The sequence below is a fragment of the Pseudonaja textilis genome, chromosome 3, assembly GCF_049901715.1.
Source record: "Pseudonaja textilis isolate UNSWEBS1 chromosome 3, rPseTex1.2, whole genome shotgun sequence".
Classification (NCBI taxonomy): Eukaryota; Metazoa; Chordata; class Lepidosauria; order Squamata; family Elapidae; genus Pseudonaja; species Pseudonaja textilis.
In genome coordinates, this window is record NC_141992.1 from 137,805,916 (window position 1) to 137,821,238 (window position 15,323).

The 15,323-nt window shown below is 35.8% G+C and overlaps 1 protein-coding gene across 7 annotated transcripts; it reads right to left on the minus strand.

Moving 5' to 3' along the window:
* Positions 1 to 1,422: 1,422 nt before the first annotated feature.
* On the minus strand, positions 1,423 to 15,282 carry SIRT5 (sirtuin 5). Of its 7 annotated transcripts, none has more exons than XM_026699551.2 (10): positions 15,040 to 15,282; positions 13,753 to 13,962; positions 12,257 to 12,385; positions 10,780 to 10,913; positions 9,912 to 10,137; positions 8,526 to 8,613; positions 7,796 to 7,849; positions 6,679 to 6,796; positions 4,924 to 5,039; positions 1,423 to 2,146 (listed from the first exon to the last, which is right to left on the minus strand). In XM_026699551.2, the coding sequence occupies exons 3-10, from the start codon at positions 12,369 to 12,371 to the stop codon at positions 2,071 to 2,073; spliced, it is 927 nt and encodes a 308-aa protein (XP_026555336.1). In that variant the 5' UTR covers positions 12,372 to 12,385; positions 13,753 to 13,962; positions 15,040 to 15,282; the 3' UTR covers positions 1,423 to 2,070. The 7 variants fall into 7 exon arrangements, with proteins under 7 accessions (XP_026555336.1, XP_026555334.1, XP_026555335.1 ...); XM_026699549.2 differs by having other exon boundaries at positions 12,257 to 12,388; XM_026699550.2 differs by lacking the exon at positions 13,753 to 13,962.
* Positions 15,283 to 15,323: the final 41 nt, after the last annotated feature.

The following is a 15,323-nucleotide window of genomic DNA, read 5'->3' on the forward strand; positions in this document are numbered from 1 at the left end:
TTTTTTTTGTTTGTTTGAAGAAAGGACTATCCCGTCAGTGCTAAAGAAGTTTCTTGGATGAGAAACGAAACATCTTCCAAGAGAAAAAGCAAGAAAATCCAGTTGCCTCCTGAAAAAGCACCTTTGGGACGCCCATGGGAAAGAAGATCCCAAAATGTAGGTTCTGACCATTATTTTTCTTACACCAATTGCAGCATTTTATGCTTCCCTCTCTTCCCAAAATGAATAGAGCGGTCTGGTTAATTATGTCCCTTTGGTGTATCTGTCTGTGCATTGGATAAACATCTTTTCTTTCTAAACAGCCCATCTTTTATCTTGAACAGCAAATTAAGGTAGTGGTAATTGGAGTTGGTAGGAAGTGCAGTCCAAAACCCAGGCTATTATAATTGGACCGAAAAGCTGTAATTTGGCAGCAGGTTTTCAAGAAGTCTATCCAGGTGGACTGGGTAATCTAGGTAACCAATGAGTGACAGGACATAAACAGAAAAGCCTTTGAACCAGCAAGATTACAGACTTTGATATTACATGGTCCAATTCTGTGGTGTTCTCTTTGACCCACTTTAATATCTGGTCTTCCATATTTGTGCAACGATATCTCTTTTGCAGAGTGAACTTTGCCCTTGTCATTTGGAGAAACTTGAAACTTTACCTGTTCCTTTGTTGTTATTTTTAGAGCAAGTTATACCCCCATCCTCATAATGGAATTGCTAGCAGACGTTCCACTTGTTCCGAGCATGATTTTATTTGCTTTATATTGTCAGACCAACACAATTATTACAGTTACCATAGGAAAATGCTATCTTTTAGGATTATAGGATTCAGTCTTGTTTTTCAGATTTTACAATTATGAACTATTTATGCTTTCTACATCTTTTTTGACACACGACTGGTCACTGACCACCATAAAATTGTAATAATCCAAAGAGATGGTAGATGTGATCCAAGGCTTGACACCTATTTCAGCAGAGTGCTTGAATTTGGATTCTTACACTGAGCAAGATTGGCCCCTTGCAACTTTAGGATTTGAAAAATCTATTTTCTTTCCAGTTCACCCAGCCAAACTGATTGCTAAAAAGGAGTGGAACAACCGTGGCTAATGGCATCTCTATAAAAATGCATATTACAGGCATTCAGAATGGCTCACTGTGGAAGAAACCAGCGGAGCATCCGAAGAGGAGGAAGGGGCAGGAAGCCATCTTGCGGCTTGTTTTCCACTTTCCACAAAGCTTTTCACGAGGAACCAGGGGCTGCAAATGTTACCTCTCCATTCTTTCCTATAGCACAAGCAGGCCTCTATATCAAGCTCATTTCCCTTCAATGTGTTTATTAGTGTTACTCTAAGGGGCAGAATAAAATCAGTCTACTCTATACTACCTGCTAACATAATATAGCCTTATTTTTTGATCAACAAAACATTATTAATCAATTAAAAAGATATTGATTTATTTTAGTGCATTAGAACAGCGAAGAATTGCAACTAATTAAGTTCATACATATATTCATTCAACTTTGGAAGTGAAATGGAAGTAGGCAACCATATGTAAATTGAAGCTATTAATCCATTTTTTTATATTGCTTACAATCTGAGGCATTTCATCTTATAACAAAGAATACTTTTGTTTATTGGTTTCCTGAAAAGTATTGGAGTGTAGGCTCTATTAAAAGCTAGCTTATTCTTAAAATGTTCAGTTTTACCCCATTTTCAGAAAATAATTTTGTGAAATATGAATAATGGTAACATTCTCTTTTTTCTTGACATTTATCCAAGATACAGTCTGAAACTATGAGAGTACAAATATCCTTTCCACCATATTTGAGCAGTTTGTATATTTATACATTCAATTCACATGATTTTTTTTCCCCAACAGTGATAACCACTTTTCATGTCTCTGTCCATCATCCTTTTTCACTGCTCATTCTTGTCATCTGAGAAACATGATTTATTTTGTTCACCGTCATCTTGACATTCCATTGTTCAGTTTCAAGCAAGGTGTTTTCCACAGGAGAACTTGTTCCTCTTACATTTGCACCATTGGCAATTATAGTTTTTCTCTTACTTCTCATAAATATTCAAGAGGTGATCTGAGTTTCTTCACAGGCAAGGGCTGGGGGCAATGTAGTGCCACAGGGACCTGAAAAATGGAATCTGAAAAAGATTTGGGATTTAAATTGTTTTTCAATAAATTATACATACAGTGTGTGTGTGTGTGTGTGTGTGTGTGTGTGTGTGTGTGTGTGTGTGTAAATTTAAGCCATTTATGGAGTTGCCACGACAGTATCTATTATAAATGCATTTTGACTATTATATCAAAACTTCAATAAAAAAATAAGGCAACCTTAGGAGAGAGGTGTCTGACCCCTCATGCTAGTATAAAAAGAGAGACCGCTAAGCTTTTTCTTATTCATTCATCTTTCATCGTCATTTGTTTTTCCATGAATGTCTACAGTGTTACTAAGAAGACATAACAAACTACTAGTAATAAACTAGAAAATAACCTTGTCTTTTTTTTCCCCAAAAGTTTTTTGTTTTTTAATTATTTAAATACATCTTTGTGAGAACAGAGTGATTCCAGGTGTTTTATATTTTAAATCAATCATATCTATAATCACAAATACAACTTTCGAATATCACTTCATTATCTATTATCATTTTTCATCTTTATATTTTCATAAATTACTTTGTATCAGTCTTTTTATTTTTATTCATTCACTATCTTCCTTAATCATGTGTACAATTTAATCTATTCATATCATTTCATTAATTATTCAAAATTTCATCTTAATTTAGTTATCCCTTCTCTAATTTAATCACCATGTTTATATTATCAAATCTGTAATATATCCTCATTACCTTATACAGATGGATAACAGAATCTTTAAATCATTATGAATATATTAATCAATTACTAATTTCCTCAATCATGTATTCTTGTGCTCACCATGTTTACAATTTCATACCATTCTTAAAACATTTAAAAATTCCATCTTATTTATATTATCCCCTATTATATTCCCCAATATTACATTTGCCACAGTTGCTTATATTTTATTTTCTATATGTTCCCTTCCCTCTAACATCTCATTTTTACACAAGAATATTTTCTTTTAGCCAATAAGTTCAAACTTATAATATTACTGCCTCATTATCTTATATATATGAATAACAAAATATATAATTCATTAAAAATATCCTATCATATGGTTATATCTATTCTCTACCAGACTCCACATAACATTTCTTTTCATATATTAACTGTTAATTACCTGCATCTTATATAAACATTTCTATCTTACTTAATCCATTATGAATTCTTATGTTCATCACTATTACATTAGCATTATTCCTTCTTGTTCTTATTCTTAATCCCAATTCCTCAAAATCTATTATATATTTTTACTACAAATATACCTCCCTCCTTTCCATTTCTAACCATCTCTAAGTCTTTCCTTTATATCAATTTGTTGTTTCTTTGCTTGCTTACCATTTACTATCATCTTTTGGCTTTTTCCCTTAATCCTTTCTCTATTTATCATCATTTTCTTATATTTTCTCTCACATTTCAGAAAGTTTGCGCTCACCCTCTTTTGATCTCCTCCCTAACCATTTCATTTATCAGCATTCCAATCTCAATATCTCCCCTTGTTTATTATATCTATCATTAATATCTCGTGTTCAATTTATTTTTTCTTCTTTTGTATTATTTGTTGTTCCTTTTATTCCATTTCAATAGTTCCTCTTTCTCCTAGCTCCTCCTCCTCCATTCTTTCTCCTTCTACGGTCGCCATTTCTGAATTTTCTTCTGTATTCTGTATTTTAGTGCATAAATCCAACATTCTATCCCACATCTCACTCATGTCTTGAATGTCCATCTTTATTTCTTTGCATATATTACTCATCTTTATATTTCTTATTGTTCCAATTGTCCAGTATCCAGTAAGTTTTATTTTATTTAAACCATTGTCTCCTTTTTATTTTAAAATATCAATGTCCTCAAATCTTTATATCCCACTGTTAATCAGACCAAGTCACCAATTGTTCCAGGGATAGTATCCTCCTGTATCCTTTCTTTTCGATTATAATATATTCCAACTTCCGGTGGTCTTATTATAATCTCTTTCTTTTATTCCTTTTTTAATTTCTTCCTTTAATAAAATTGTTAGTTTGAAGGGATCTACAGGATTCTTCTTTCATCAACAAGTGGCGCTTTTAGTCCAGTTTCACAGCCACTCTTTTTCCGTTTCTTTATTTAGCTTCACCAATTTTAAAAATCAAATATTATTTCTCTTTAAAACAATTATTTCCAGCATTCAGATTAATGCCTTCCGATGCCAAATCCTATCTGATCACCAATTCCAAATTAATATTCTTCCAAATTAATTCCTTTTCAAATTTAAAGGTTTTTTTTTTTTTTACTCTTTATATTTCCAATTTCTTCTATCTTCCATCCGCCGCTAGCACAATTCTTTATTCTTATTCTTCTCTATTATAGTCTTCTGGGGTAGTACAAATAAAATAGATTCTTCTCACCCTTCTCCAAACACCGTTCCCAATCTCCACTCCAGCACTGCGCTTAGATGTTCCTCGTCTGTCCCAACTTTGTATCAGCCATCTTGACACACTCTTCTCTCCATCGTGGCATACAGAGCAAGCTTGGGGTTTTTACAGGAGAGTTGCGTTCTCCCCCGGAACCTCATTGGGTACCTCTCCTTAGCTTCGCCGTCCCTCCGAGGCAGCTTTCAGCTCCATTTGAAGCCCACAAACGGCAAGAAGCCAGCTCAGGAACTGAGATCTCTGTTCGCTGCTTCTGGTCTCGTCGTGACGTCAAGTCAATAACCTTGTCTTCCTAACAAGCATTTATAAATCCTTCCAACTCTATTTACATTACTGCAAAAAGATCTCACCATAACAACAAAAGGTGTTACCTGAACTTATCTGTTGCCGGAGTGCTTTGCATGTTGAATTCTGCAACTGGCACTCCCCTGGCAGATACCTGAGGAGCAAACATAGCAGCAGGATATACCACAGAAGAAGTTCCAATCTGTGAAAGAGAAACAAAACATGGCTGTATCAAAGTCAGCAACAGACTGACTGAACTAATAAAGCATTCATCTGACTTGCCCTCTAACTTTTCCTGAGGCAAATATTTGCTTTCTCAATCTCTTTTAACTAGAAAGCTTGACCCCAACCATAGAAATGCAGCATTAGGATCAAAGAAATGGCAATACTAGCCTTCTGCCACAGATCTACAAGCCATTTCTCAAATGGGCTATTCCTGCTTTGGACTCAGATGTTTCTTATCTGACCATTTGCCTTGGATGCAGCTCTTCCTTCTCATCCTCAAAGTTACTCTCATAGCCCACTGTAGTAAGTTTTAGCAATTAACACAAATATCAAATCAGTTTATACTATTATTTTTGCCCACCAATTTGTGCATGCACATGTATGTGCGCATGTGTGTCTGGGTCATTTTTGACTCTGGCAACTCCCTGGATAAGTCCACGCAGCTTTCTTGGTGAGATTTTGAAAGTAGTTTGCCACTGCTTTCTTCTCCTAAGAGTTACTGGCCCAAATTTCCCCAGCTGGCTTTGTGCCTAAGATGGGAATAGAACTCCCAATGTTCTTGCCTGATTCTTTAAACCACTGCATCAAACTGACCCTCATTGATTATAATAAGTTTTAATTTTAATTTTAATTAATAAATTGACAATATTGATCTATACAATGTTCATTTTGGGATGCTCCAACTTAGTAGTATTTCTTAGAACCTAAAACAATAGGGGTCTTGGAGGTCTTCTAATCCAACCCCATATCCATGGCAGGAGATCCTATACTATTATGGATAAATGGCTGTCCAATCTCTTTATGAATGTCACCTTTGTCCAGCTCCTGAGTCAGCTCTTAACCAACCACAGTTGATTTGGGGGGAAAAAAATCCCTAAATTGACACTTTTGAACACTGATATGGGAAAAATCTTCTGAGAATATTGTGGACAGCCAAGAAAACAATCAAATGAATTGCCAAACAAACACAAGTTTTCATTCAAGGTACAAATGACCAGGCTCCAAATATCCTACATTGGATATATGACCTAGATGTGTGGAGAAGGCTCTAACACTGAGAAACATGAAAGCAAAGAGAAGAAGATGGAAACCAGCAGGGAGGTGGTGACAGGTGCACTGTTGGAAGACCTGAAATCCCGGGATAGGGACAGGTCACCACAGAGAAAATCTCACTGTATGGATGTTAGGAGTTGACAATGATTTGATGGCATATGATAAAGCTGGGCTGGAGAAGAAAAACCCAGGGCTGGTTACTAGGTTGGAAAAAATGAAAAAGAGAAGAAAGCAGTGTATCATGTCTATTGTTGTCAATGAAGCATGCCACACTTGATATTTGTTGAGAGATAGATATCTCTCCTAAAAAGACTAGAGTTTTCCTTGGTTAAATCTCCTAACACCGAGAAACACTATGGCTAGTAGTTAAAATGTTGGATTAGGGCCAAGGAAACCCTGATCCTAGTAACCTTTCAGTCATGAAAACTCCTTGAGTACTCTTTTGGCCCAGCCTATCTCATATTTTAGTGGAAGGGAAAACAGAAGGAGGGAGTACAGATATTTAATCCCTGGATTAAAAGTGGAATACAAAGTTAATCAAGTAAGTTTTAAAAACTACTCACCACCAAACAAAGATCACATATCTCAAGTTCTTTTTCAACCTCTGTAAGGATATTAGAATCCAAAGTTTCTCCAAACCATACAACATGAGGTCGCAAGAGGCCATTGCACAGTTCGCATCTGTCTCCCACAAAATATGGAAAAATTATATATATAATTGAAGCAAAGCAGAAAGTTTAGTAAAGCAGTGTAAAAGAAGTGATCGCTATACTTTAGAATATGTTGTACATGTATCAACGTCAGTGAAAAATTATTGTATATTAACTTCTAGAAAAATCCATTAGGAAAATCTTCATATTTTATACAGTATATACATTTAATCCAAACAAGCTATTCAAAATATTTCACCAATCTTGATATTGTTGTTATGCAAATAAAACATTCCAGCCAATGAACCAAATCTAAGTTTTTGGATTTTAAAATAGAGAAAATTATACATATAATGCTGCTAAAAATCACTGGGCCAAAAAAAATACTCAGCTTAGATAAGTCATTTAACAAAAGGCTGGACTTTCATAATATTAATATGAAATCCATCATCATGATAGCATAAATCCACTGTTTTAATTAATTTTAATCCCAAAACCTCTTAGAATGAGCAGAACAAGAATAATAACAGAATTCTAAGCAACTGCATTTCAAATTAGGGGTCCCTGAATTAAATATATCCTTAGAAATGCAGCTTAAGAGACAGTGGTCAGTAGCCCAATAGGTATCCCCAAATGGTGGAAATCATTCCTCAGCAAAACTGAGAGGAAGATTTGAGGCAATTCTACTTCTCCTGGAAGTTTGGGAAACTATTCTCAAGCCAATTTAGAAATAGGGAGGAGGAATAAAGGAAAAAATCCTGGACAGGAGATCCCTGTCACTGATGGATTATTTTTATCACGAGCATGACACTAGCTAGATGCTACCAATACTTTCATGGACAAAGCATTTTAATGTTAATGCAACTGTTTTCTGATTGTTTGAACAAGAGTGTACGTTACACAAGAGTGTAACTGCAACACAGATTTTGTTGTAGCACAAATAATAGTATCATGGATAAACACACACACACACTGGGTTTGTTTTGTTTTGTTTTGTTTTTGAGAAAATTGACATGAAATCAAAACTTACCGAGGAAGATCTCCCACAGGAATAGTAGCTTCTTCCGTTTCAGGATCTGGAGCACTAGAGTTGTTAACAATAATAAGAACAAACATTTTACTCATAATAAAGTACCACATAAGTATCATATTCTTCCTGATACTAGAAAATATTTAGTTTTGATCTTATTTTAGTGAGATAATCAACAACATGCACATTTTTTCCTCTTGAAAACTAGTTTGAAAAAAGCAATAATGATTTTAAGAAATAGGCTTAATTGGCAACAAGAAGGAAAAGTTTTACTCTAGTGAGAAATGAATACAGTATTTTGCACATTTCCATGTAATAAAGCTTTTCTTGTTTTCCTTTTTCCTACTTTAGATACCTTATTTTTTGAGATACAATTTTCTTGAAATTTTAAACATTAAGGAAGTAATTCAGCAAAACATCAGTCTTTGCACAGTCCTCATAAATGCTCATCTATGTAAATGCTTAAGCAGACGTTTATATCCCCCGTTCTTAGAATAGTGCTCCAAAATTACAAATTTAATGGCTAACAATTCTACATAGCAGCTACAGTAAAATACTACATATATGATGTAGGGGCCTACACAGGACAGCAGGTTGCCCACTCTAGGTTCATATAACTTGCCTGCCTATTTAATGGTACCCTGTATTTATATATATACATAATGTATATATAGTGTATATATCATTCTTCACTAATAAAAACTATGACTATCATGGCACAGATAATTACCCTTTTCCAGCTAAGGCAGGACAGATTGGACTGTTGTAATTCTCCACCACATTTCTACAACTGGTGCATCGGGTTTTGAATAAGCTACCTGTGACGTTAAGCAATAATATCAGATTACAATATTAATATTTAAACTTTTATTTCTGGTAAAACTATAGGAACATGATACAAAATGAGAAGTAACAATATAGCTTTCATCTACAACAAAACCTAAGTTAATTGTAATATTTTGAAAAATGGAATGTAAGCACCAACACGTACAAGTTATAAAATACTATACAAAAGCAATGGTAAATAGCCAATTATTTTTGGTTTACAGTTCCAGACATAAAAAAGGCTTTCCTTACAGAGATGTTTTAAGTTCCTGCATGCTTGTAATTTGGGAATACGTAATGTTCATGCATATTTCTAGAACTACAATATTGCCCATTTCCCTTTCTTGCTGAAATGACTCCCTTCAAGATCTGCTGGAGGCAGGACAGGAATAACGGGCTTCAGAGAAAATAAAAGAATCCTCAACTGTTCTGTATAAAAATGTGTACGTAAGCCTTGAAACCTTAATTTGTTTATATATGTAATTCTTATTGTCTGTTTTCAAATGTTAATTTATAATCCACATTTTAAGTTCATCTTATATATTAAAGAAAACAATGCTTTTTTAACTAAGCAGAGCCTTAAAATTGCCTATTTATTTGAGCAGTGGTGTTGGGAAAAGGAGTAATACAGGTAGTCCTTGACTTACAACAGTTCATTTAGTGACCAAAGTTATAAAAGCACTGAAAAAGTGACATGACCATTTTTCACACTACAACAGTTGCAACATCCCCATGCTCATGTGATCAAAATTCGGATGCTTGGCAACTGGTTCATATTTATGACAGTTGCAATATCCCTTGGTCACGTGATCAGCTTTTCTGATCTTCTGATAAGCAGTCAATGGAAGTACCTGGATTCGCCTAACAACTTTGTTACTAATTTAACCGCTGTGGTGATTTCCCAAACAACTGTGACAATAAAGGCCATAAAATTAGGCAAAACTCATTTAACTAATTTCTTGTTTAACATCAGAAATTTTGGGCTCAACTGTGGTCATAAGTCAAGGACTACCTTTATTATCCTATTCTTCCATGTTGATTCCTTAATCAAAATCCTTTATTATTATTTTTGCTCATACGCTAAAATATAGGAAAAAGCTTTCCTTTCAATCTTTACAATATAAGCATAAAAGCTATTTTGATACTCTGCTGAGGGAGAATCAAGACAAAGAAAGAATCCAGTCAAAGCATGTGCAAGATCTTAGTATGGAATTTATACTGACAAATAATTATTTATATTGATTTATTAATATAAAACATGATTAAATGAGCCCTTTCTGTGAATTCTTACCATGAATTTCTAGAACATGCTTTGATCCTGCTCTTTTGTGGAGTTCATCAATGTTTTGTGTGATGATCACAACACTCCTGCCTTGTTTGCTTATCTTAGTCTCACAGTCTGCTATGGCAAGGTGTGCAGGGTTTGGTTGTTTGGTCATCATTAATTCTCTACGGTAATGATAGAATTCCCACACTCTAGAGGGGTTCCTCGCAAAAGCTTCTGGAGTAGCCAGTTCCTGTGAGAGGAGAAAATTGTTTGTTATTTTTCTAAAAGAAAGAAAGATCCATAGCTGACTATGAAAACTGACTGTATATGAAGTTGCAACAATATAAAATCAGTTTGCGTTTATACAGTGTATTCCTATGTTCATAATGCTTCATGAATATCACGGGGGAAGGTTAGTATAACTTTGGCCTGTTTGCTTAAAACCACACATTATATCAAAGCAAGTTTTTATATAATTGAATATCCTTTCCCCCACAACTAATCCATTAAAATAAGATTTTATATTATGTTAGTAAAAGTTAATAATTCTAACAGAATTGAACTACGTTTACCACAGATACTGTAAGTATTCCAATCTACACTGAGACAATTTGGAAAATAATTTGTTTGACACTGTTGTGTTTCATCTAGTAATACACTGAATGATTAGCTAACTAGCCTTCATATCAAGACTTTAAGTCTACTATAGAGTTACATGTCATTCTAAGCAAAAGACTTGGTTTTTACTTAGAATACTGTGTGAGTCAGGCCACAGTATCAACCATACTCAAAGCGAACTGTTGCTTAACACATGTCATACTAGGTATTAATACTTAAAAAGTATTAAGGCTTTTAAATAATATTTAGCATCCTGTAAGTATATAGTACATACTTGTGCATGCCATTTCCTCCAAAAGCCTCCTGCACCTCGGAAAGTTGGAACGCCGCTCTCTGCACTGATTCCAGCCCCTGTGATAATTGCTATATGTTTTGCTTTAGCAAATATATCTCGAAATTCAGCCATATCTTAAACATATAAGAAAAATGCAAAGAAAAATATAAGAAAAAAATAATACATTTTGAAACATGTTCTCAATACACGTTATTTTTATTAGAGTGTGGAAAATTTATAGTAAAATTGTTTTTCAACTGTAAAGGTTCCTATTCTGGGTGGTCCTAAATGAATTCAATCCAATAAGCTCTGCCTAAATGTTAGATGTGGATCTTAACATTTCTGAGGACAGACAAATATGTCCCAAAGGTAAATTATGCTTGCATATTAGTCTTTTGAATGTTTAAACTAGAGCTAAAAAGGAGAATAGATAGTTTATACTCAAAATTAGATACATATGAAATCTATTTTGCATGGTAAAATCCAAGGAATCTTATGCAGCTTGGCATATAAGTCCTAAAAAATTAGAAACAGACTTTTCAACAATTTGTATTGATATTTTCTTGTTTTTACCTAAATATGTCAAAGAAATGACAGCTTAGTTCTATGATTATTTAGCATATCTAATCAATTTATATAAAAATGTTCTTTCTGGGGCTAATGTTAATTGCTATTTGTTGGTCAAATTTAGGAGGTCCAACTCTATAAAATCATTGGGTTGTATACAATATTTTTAAAAAAGAATACTATAAGAATGAAGCACATCCAAAAGGGGGGACAACATTCCAATTAACATATAAAGGGATACAAGAGTTTGCCACCCACAGTAATATAAGATCTAGAGGAAAAGTTGGTTTTTGGAAACTTTCTATAGTTAACTTTACTGCAAACCTGAGTCAATATTTTTTTTTTACTAGCTTTAAAAACAGACTGAGGAATAAGAAACAAGGAGATTTCATATGAATCATTTAATACAGTATGAAATCGGTTCCCCTTCCTTTCAGATTTTATAAGTAAAATAAATCTCATTTTTTATCTGAAGGGAAGAAGCAGGCAAATTTCGGGAGCTAGATCATCCGATTGCTGTTTTTAAACCAAATGATTTTTTGGAGAGAGTAGACATGGGCAGAGAAATTATGAGGAAGATATAGTGGCACAGGAGAAGCAATCACCCCCTCCCCGTTTATTTAATATGGTCATAAACAATTTCTTTGCTCTCTTCATTCAAGCTAATAAAGCTAAAATCAACCTAATTCAAGCTAATGCATTTGCCAGTTTTTATTTTTAAAAGAAACTTAAATGTACCCAAAATATTCATTTAACAACAGAAAATAAATTAAATTCCATTATTTGTGCAGTCTCCACCATTAACTGTTCTCAATGCCCACATACTGTGCATGTCTGATCTCACAATTCCTTTGTTATACAAGAAGTGATATTTTTAAACTTCTGAATAAATAAAAGAATCCCATCTTACTTGAACTGGGTCGTGCCATTTCAAAGTATGCCCTTTCTTTCTTGGCTGGAGCAAGTTTAAGCCCGCAATATACTTGAGAAACCACGTTCCTCACGGTAGGGTTGAAAAGCTTCATTAGGATCCTGAATACTGCTAAACAAGATTGAAAAGAGTAAAATGGAAAAGTAGCCATCTGACAACATAAAAAAGCAAAATGGGTTTTCCTGCATTTATCCTGGATATATTTCATAGTAATTACCATAGTACTATAGTAAATACCACCCTAATAAACTGGCCTACATTATGAGTTACATTCTATTCTAGTCCAGAGCACATAAATGTATTATAATACATTGCTTTTTATGTTAGCTTTTCTATGATTGAATTTTCCACAAAGGCTGCATCCTTCTTTCTTCATTTTGCCCATAGCCTTCCTGCTAATACAAGTTGTTGAAGCTTTTTAACACATATTCCCCAGTAACACAAGAGAATACCTGAAACTGGAAGCTTGAGAAATTATTTGTCAAAATGTATCTTTTCATAAAAGAGAAAAAAAATCTAATTTTAGTCACTGAAGGGCCAGTCCAATGCAATTTATAGCATTAATTTTTAAATTCTACCCTTCTAACTAGATTTAATCTTTTAATAAAACCTTTTTAAAAATCTGATGTTAACTTTTATCTCAATATACAATCTACCAACTCAGATAAGATTATTCACATTTCCTGCCTTATCATTTCCTGCCTCCATAACTTTGTCTATGAAGATTCTAAGTCATCCAGGGTTGTTCCAAAGGCGCTTTTTCAAAAGGCAATTGGATTTTCTGGTTCTTTCTTTGAAGATGTTTCACTTCTCTTCCAAGAAACTTCTTCAGCTCTGACTGGATAGTGAGGAATGGAAGGATTTATAGGATTTTGTACTTGCAGACAGCTGCATTCTTATAGCAAGTCAAGTTGTTAAGGCCACCTAGAAGTTTATTTGTGTTGTCAGGGTGAATGGTGCAATTGGGTGTGGAGCCTTCTTGGAACTGTTGAAAGGACTGTGTTGTATACTGGAGATAGATGATATCATATCCCTCCCCCTCTGTTGGAGAGATGGCCATTCAATTTTGACAGGTGGCCTCTTTGACCCCTCTTTCAAACCAGCAGTTCTCTCTGTCCAAAATATGGACTTTGCTATTTTCAAAACAATGGCCGTTGCCTTTTAAATGCAGATGGACTGCTGAATTTAGTGGGTTTGTTCTCTTATGTTGTGCCATGCCTTTATGAAGTGGTTCATGAAGCTGTCTGCAAGGAGTATAAATCCTTCTATTCTCCATCATCCAGTCAGAGTTGAAGAAGCTTCTTTCTTGGATGTCTTCAAATGTCTTCAAAGAAAAAACCAGAAAGTCCCCCTTGAAAAAGCACCTTTGGTTGACTCAACTTTGCTGTGATGATAAATGACTTGAAGGGACTTTGCTGTCATAAGTGACTCAAAAAAATCGTTCAAATTACAGAGATCCTTACAAGATGACTTACCAGATGTCACCCAATGTGTCGGTTATTAAAGTATTCATACATTCACTTTTAGTTGGGAAAATTCACTAGGAATGCTGATGTTATTAGGTAGAAAGCCCAATGCCAAAATAAGTAGGGGGAAGAGTTGTTTTGAGATGGGGGAGGGGAGAAAGGAGGGTAATGGCCCAGTGGCAAACAATACTGAAATCCCATTCAGTTCCAACTGAAGTTCTAAAGGCAAAAAATAAAGAAAATAACAAAATTTAAGAAGAAAAAACTATAGAGATACGTTTTGATCAAACCAATTCGAACTACCCAAAGCTTCCTTATCAATAAAGCAGGACTGGAGATAGGGCCAGCAGCAGATGCCCCATGAAGCCTAAAAAACACTTGACACCTTTAAAAAAAAACTAGATTAAGTGACTATTTAAATTCAGCATCTGGGGTCCTATCATTTTTAGTTCTGCCTACTGCATATAATTAATGGAGGGAAAAGAAGGGAACACCAAAACTTTAGTTAGCACAACCGTAGATTCACCACCTTGAGGTGACATACAATACATACGTACATACATATAGTCCTCGACTTACGACCACAATTGAGGCCAGAATTTATGTTGCTAAGTGAAAAATTTGTTAATTGAATTTTGCCTCATTTTACAGCTTTTCTTGCCACATTTGTTAGGTGAATAACAGCACTTCTTAAATTAGCAACCCAGTTAAGTGAATCTGGCTTTCCCATTGCCGTTGCTTGTCGGAAAGTCACCAAAGATGATCACAGGACCCCCGGGACACTGCAACCGTCATAAATGTGAGTCCGTTGTCAAGCATCCGAATGTCAATCACTTGACTGTGGGGAATGCTGCAATGGTCGTAAGTGTGAGAAAGGGTCATAAGTCACTTTTTTCAGTGCCGAACGGTCACTAAACGAATGGTTGTAAGTCGAGGACTACCTGTATTATAAAAGTGGGATACAAATATATTATTATTTCTGTCACAAACGGCAAGAAAGAGGCCTAAACAGATGAGGGCCCGCCTCTACCCCCACCCCCAATACAGGCCACCCAGCGCTTCTGGACTCCCCCAAGAGGGGCTGGAATTGGTTCTTCCTCCTCAGGTAATGAGGCAATGGACGAGCCAGGAACAAAACTCGCCCTCCCGCCCCCGGGCCACACTTAGTTGTCGGGTCCCCTTCCCCAGAAAGAGGGAGAGCAATGCGGGAAAGGAGCCAACTAGTGAAACCCACGGAGCCCAGCGCTCCCAGTTCCCGAAGGCTCCGAGTGTCGACCGAGCGGCCGCTTTACTTACCCCGAGCCCCGCCTCACGCTTCCCCGGGCCCGTCCAGCCACCGCGACCGTAGGCCAAGAAGTGGCAAGCGGGCCCAACCACCAGAGCGAGCCCCCTGCAGCGCGCACGAGGAGGCCCCGTGCGAAGGGCGGCACGTCCCCCGCGCGCCGGTCGTCCCTAAAGTGCCTGTTCTGGGGTTGCTATGGCAGCGGTGGGGGGAGGCAGAGGGTGTTCGGCCACGTCTCTGTGCTCTCGCTTCGAACTGACAGGCATCGCCAGCGAGGCGGGGTTTAGCACCGGGCTTT

Excerpts from the sequence above, each read along its gene's own strand:
- SIRT5 (XM_026699550.2), bottom strand. The coding sequence starts at position 12,371 with ATGAAGCTTTTCAACCCTACCGTGAGGAACGTGGTTTCTCAAGTATAT. Across the intron at positions 6,797-7,795 it reads CCTGTGGGAGATCTTCCTCG|ATGCGAACTGTGCAATGGCC; the intron begins GTAAGTTTTGAT and ends TGTGGGAGACAG. Across the intron at positions 5,040-6,678 it reads TATGTGATCTTTGTTTGGTG|ATTGGAACTTCTTCTGTGGT; the intron begins GTGAGTAGTTTT and ends TCTCTTTCACAG.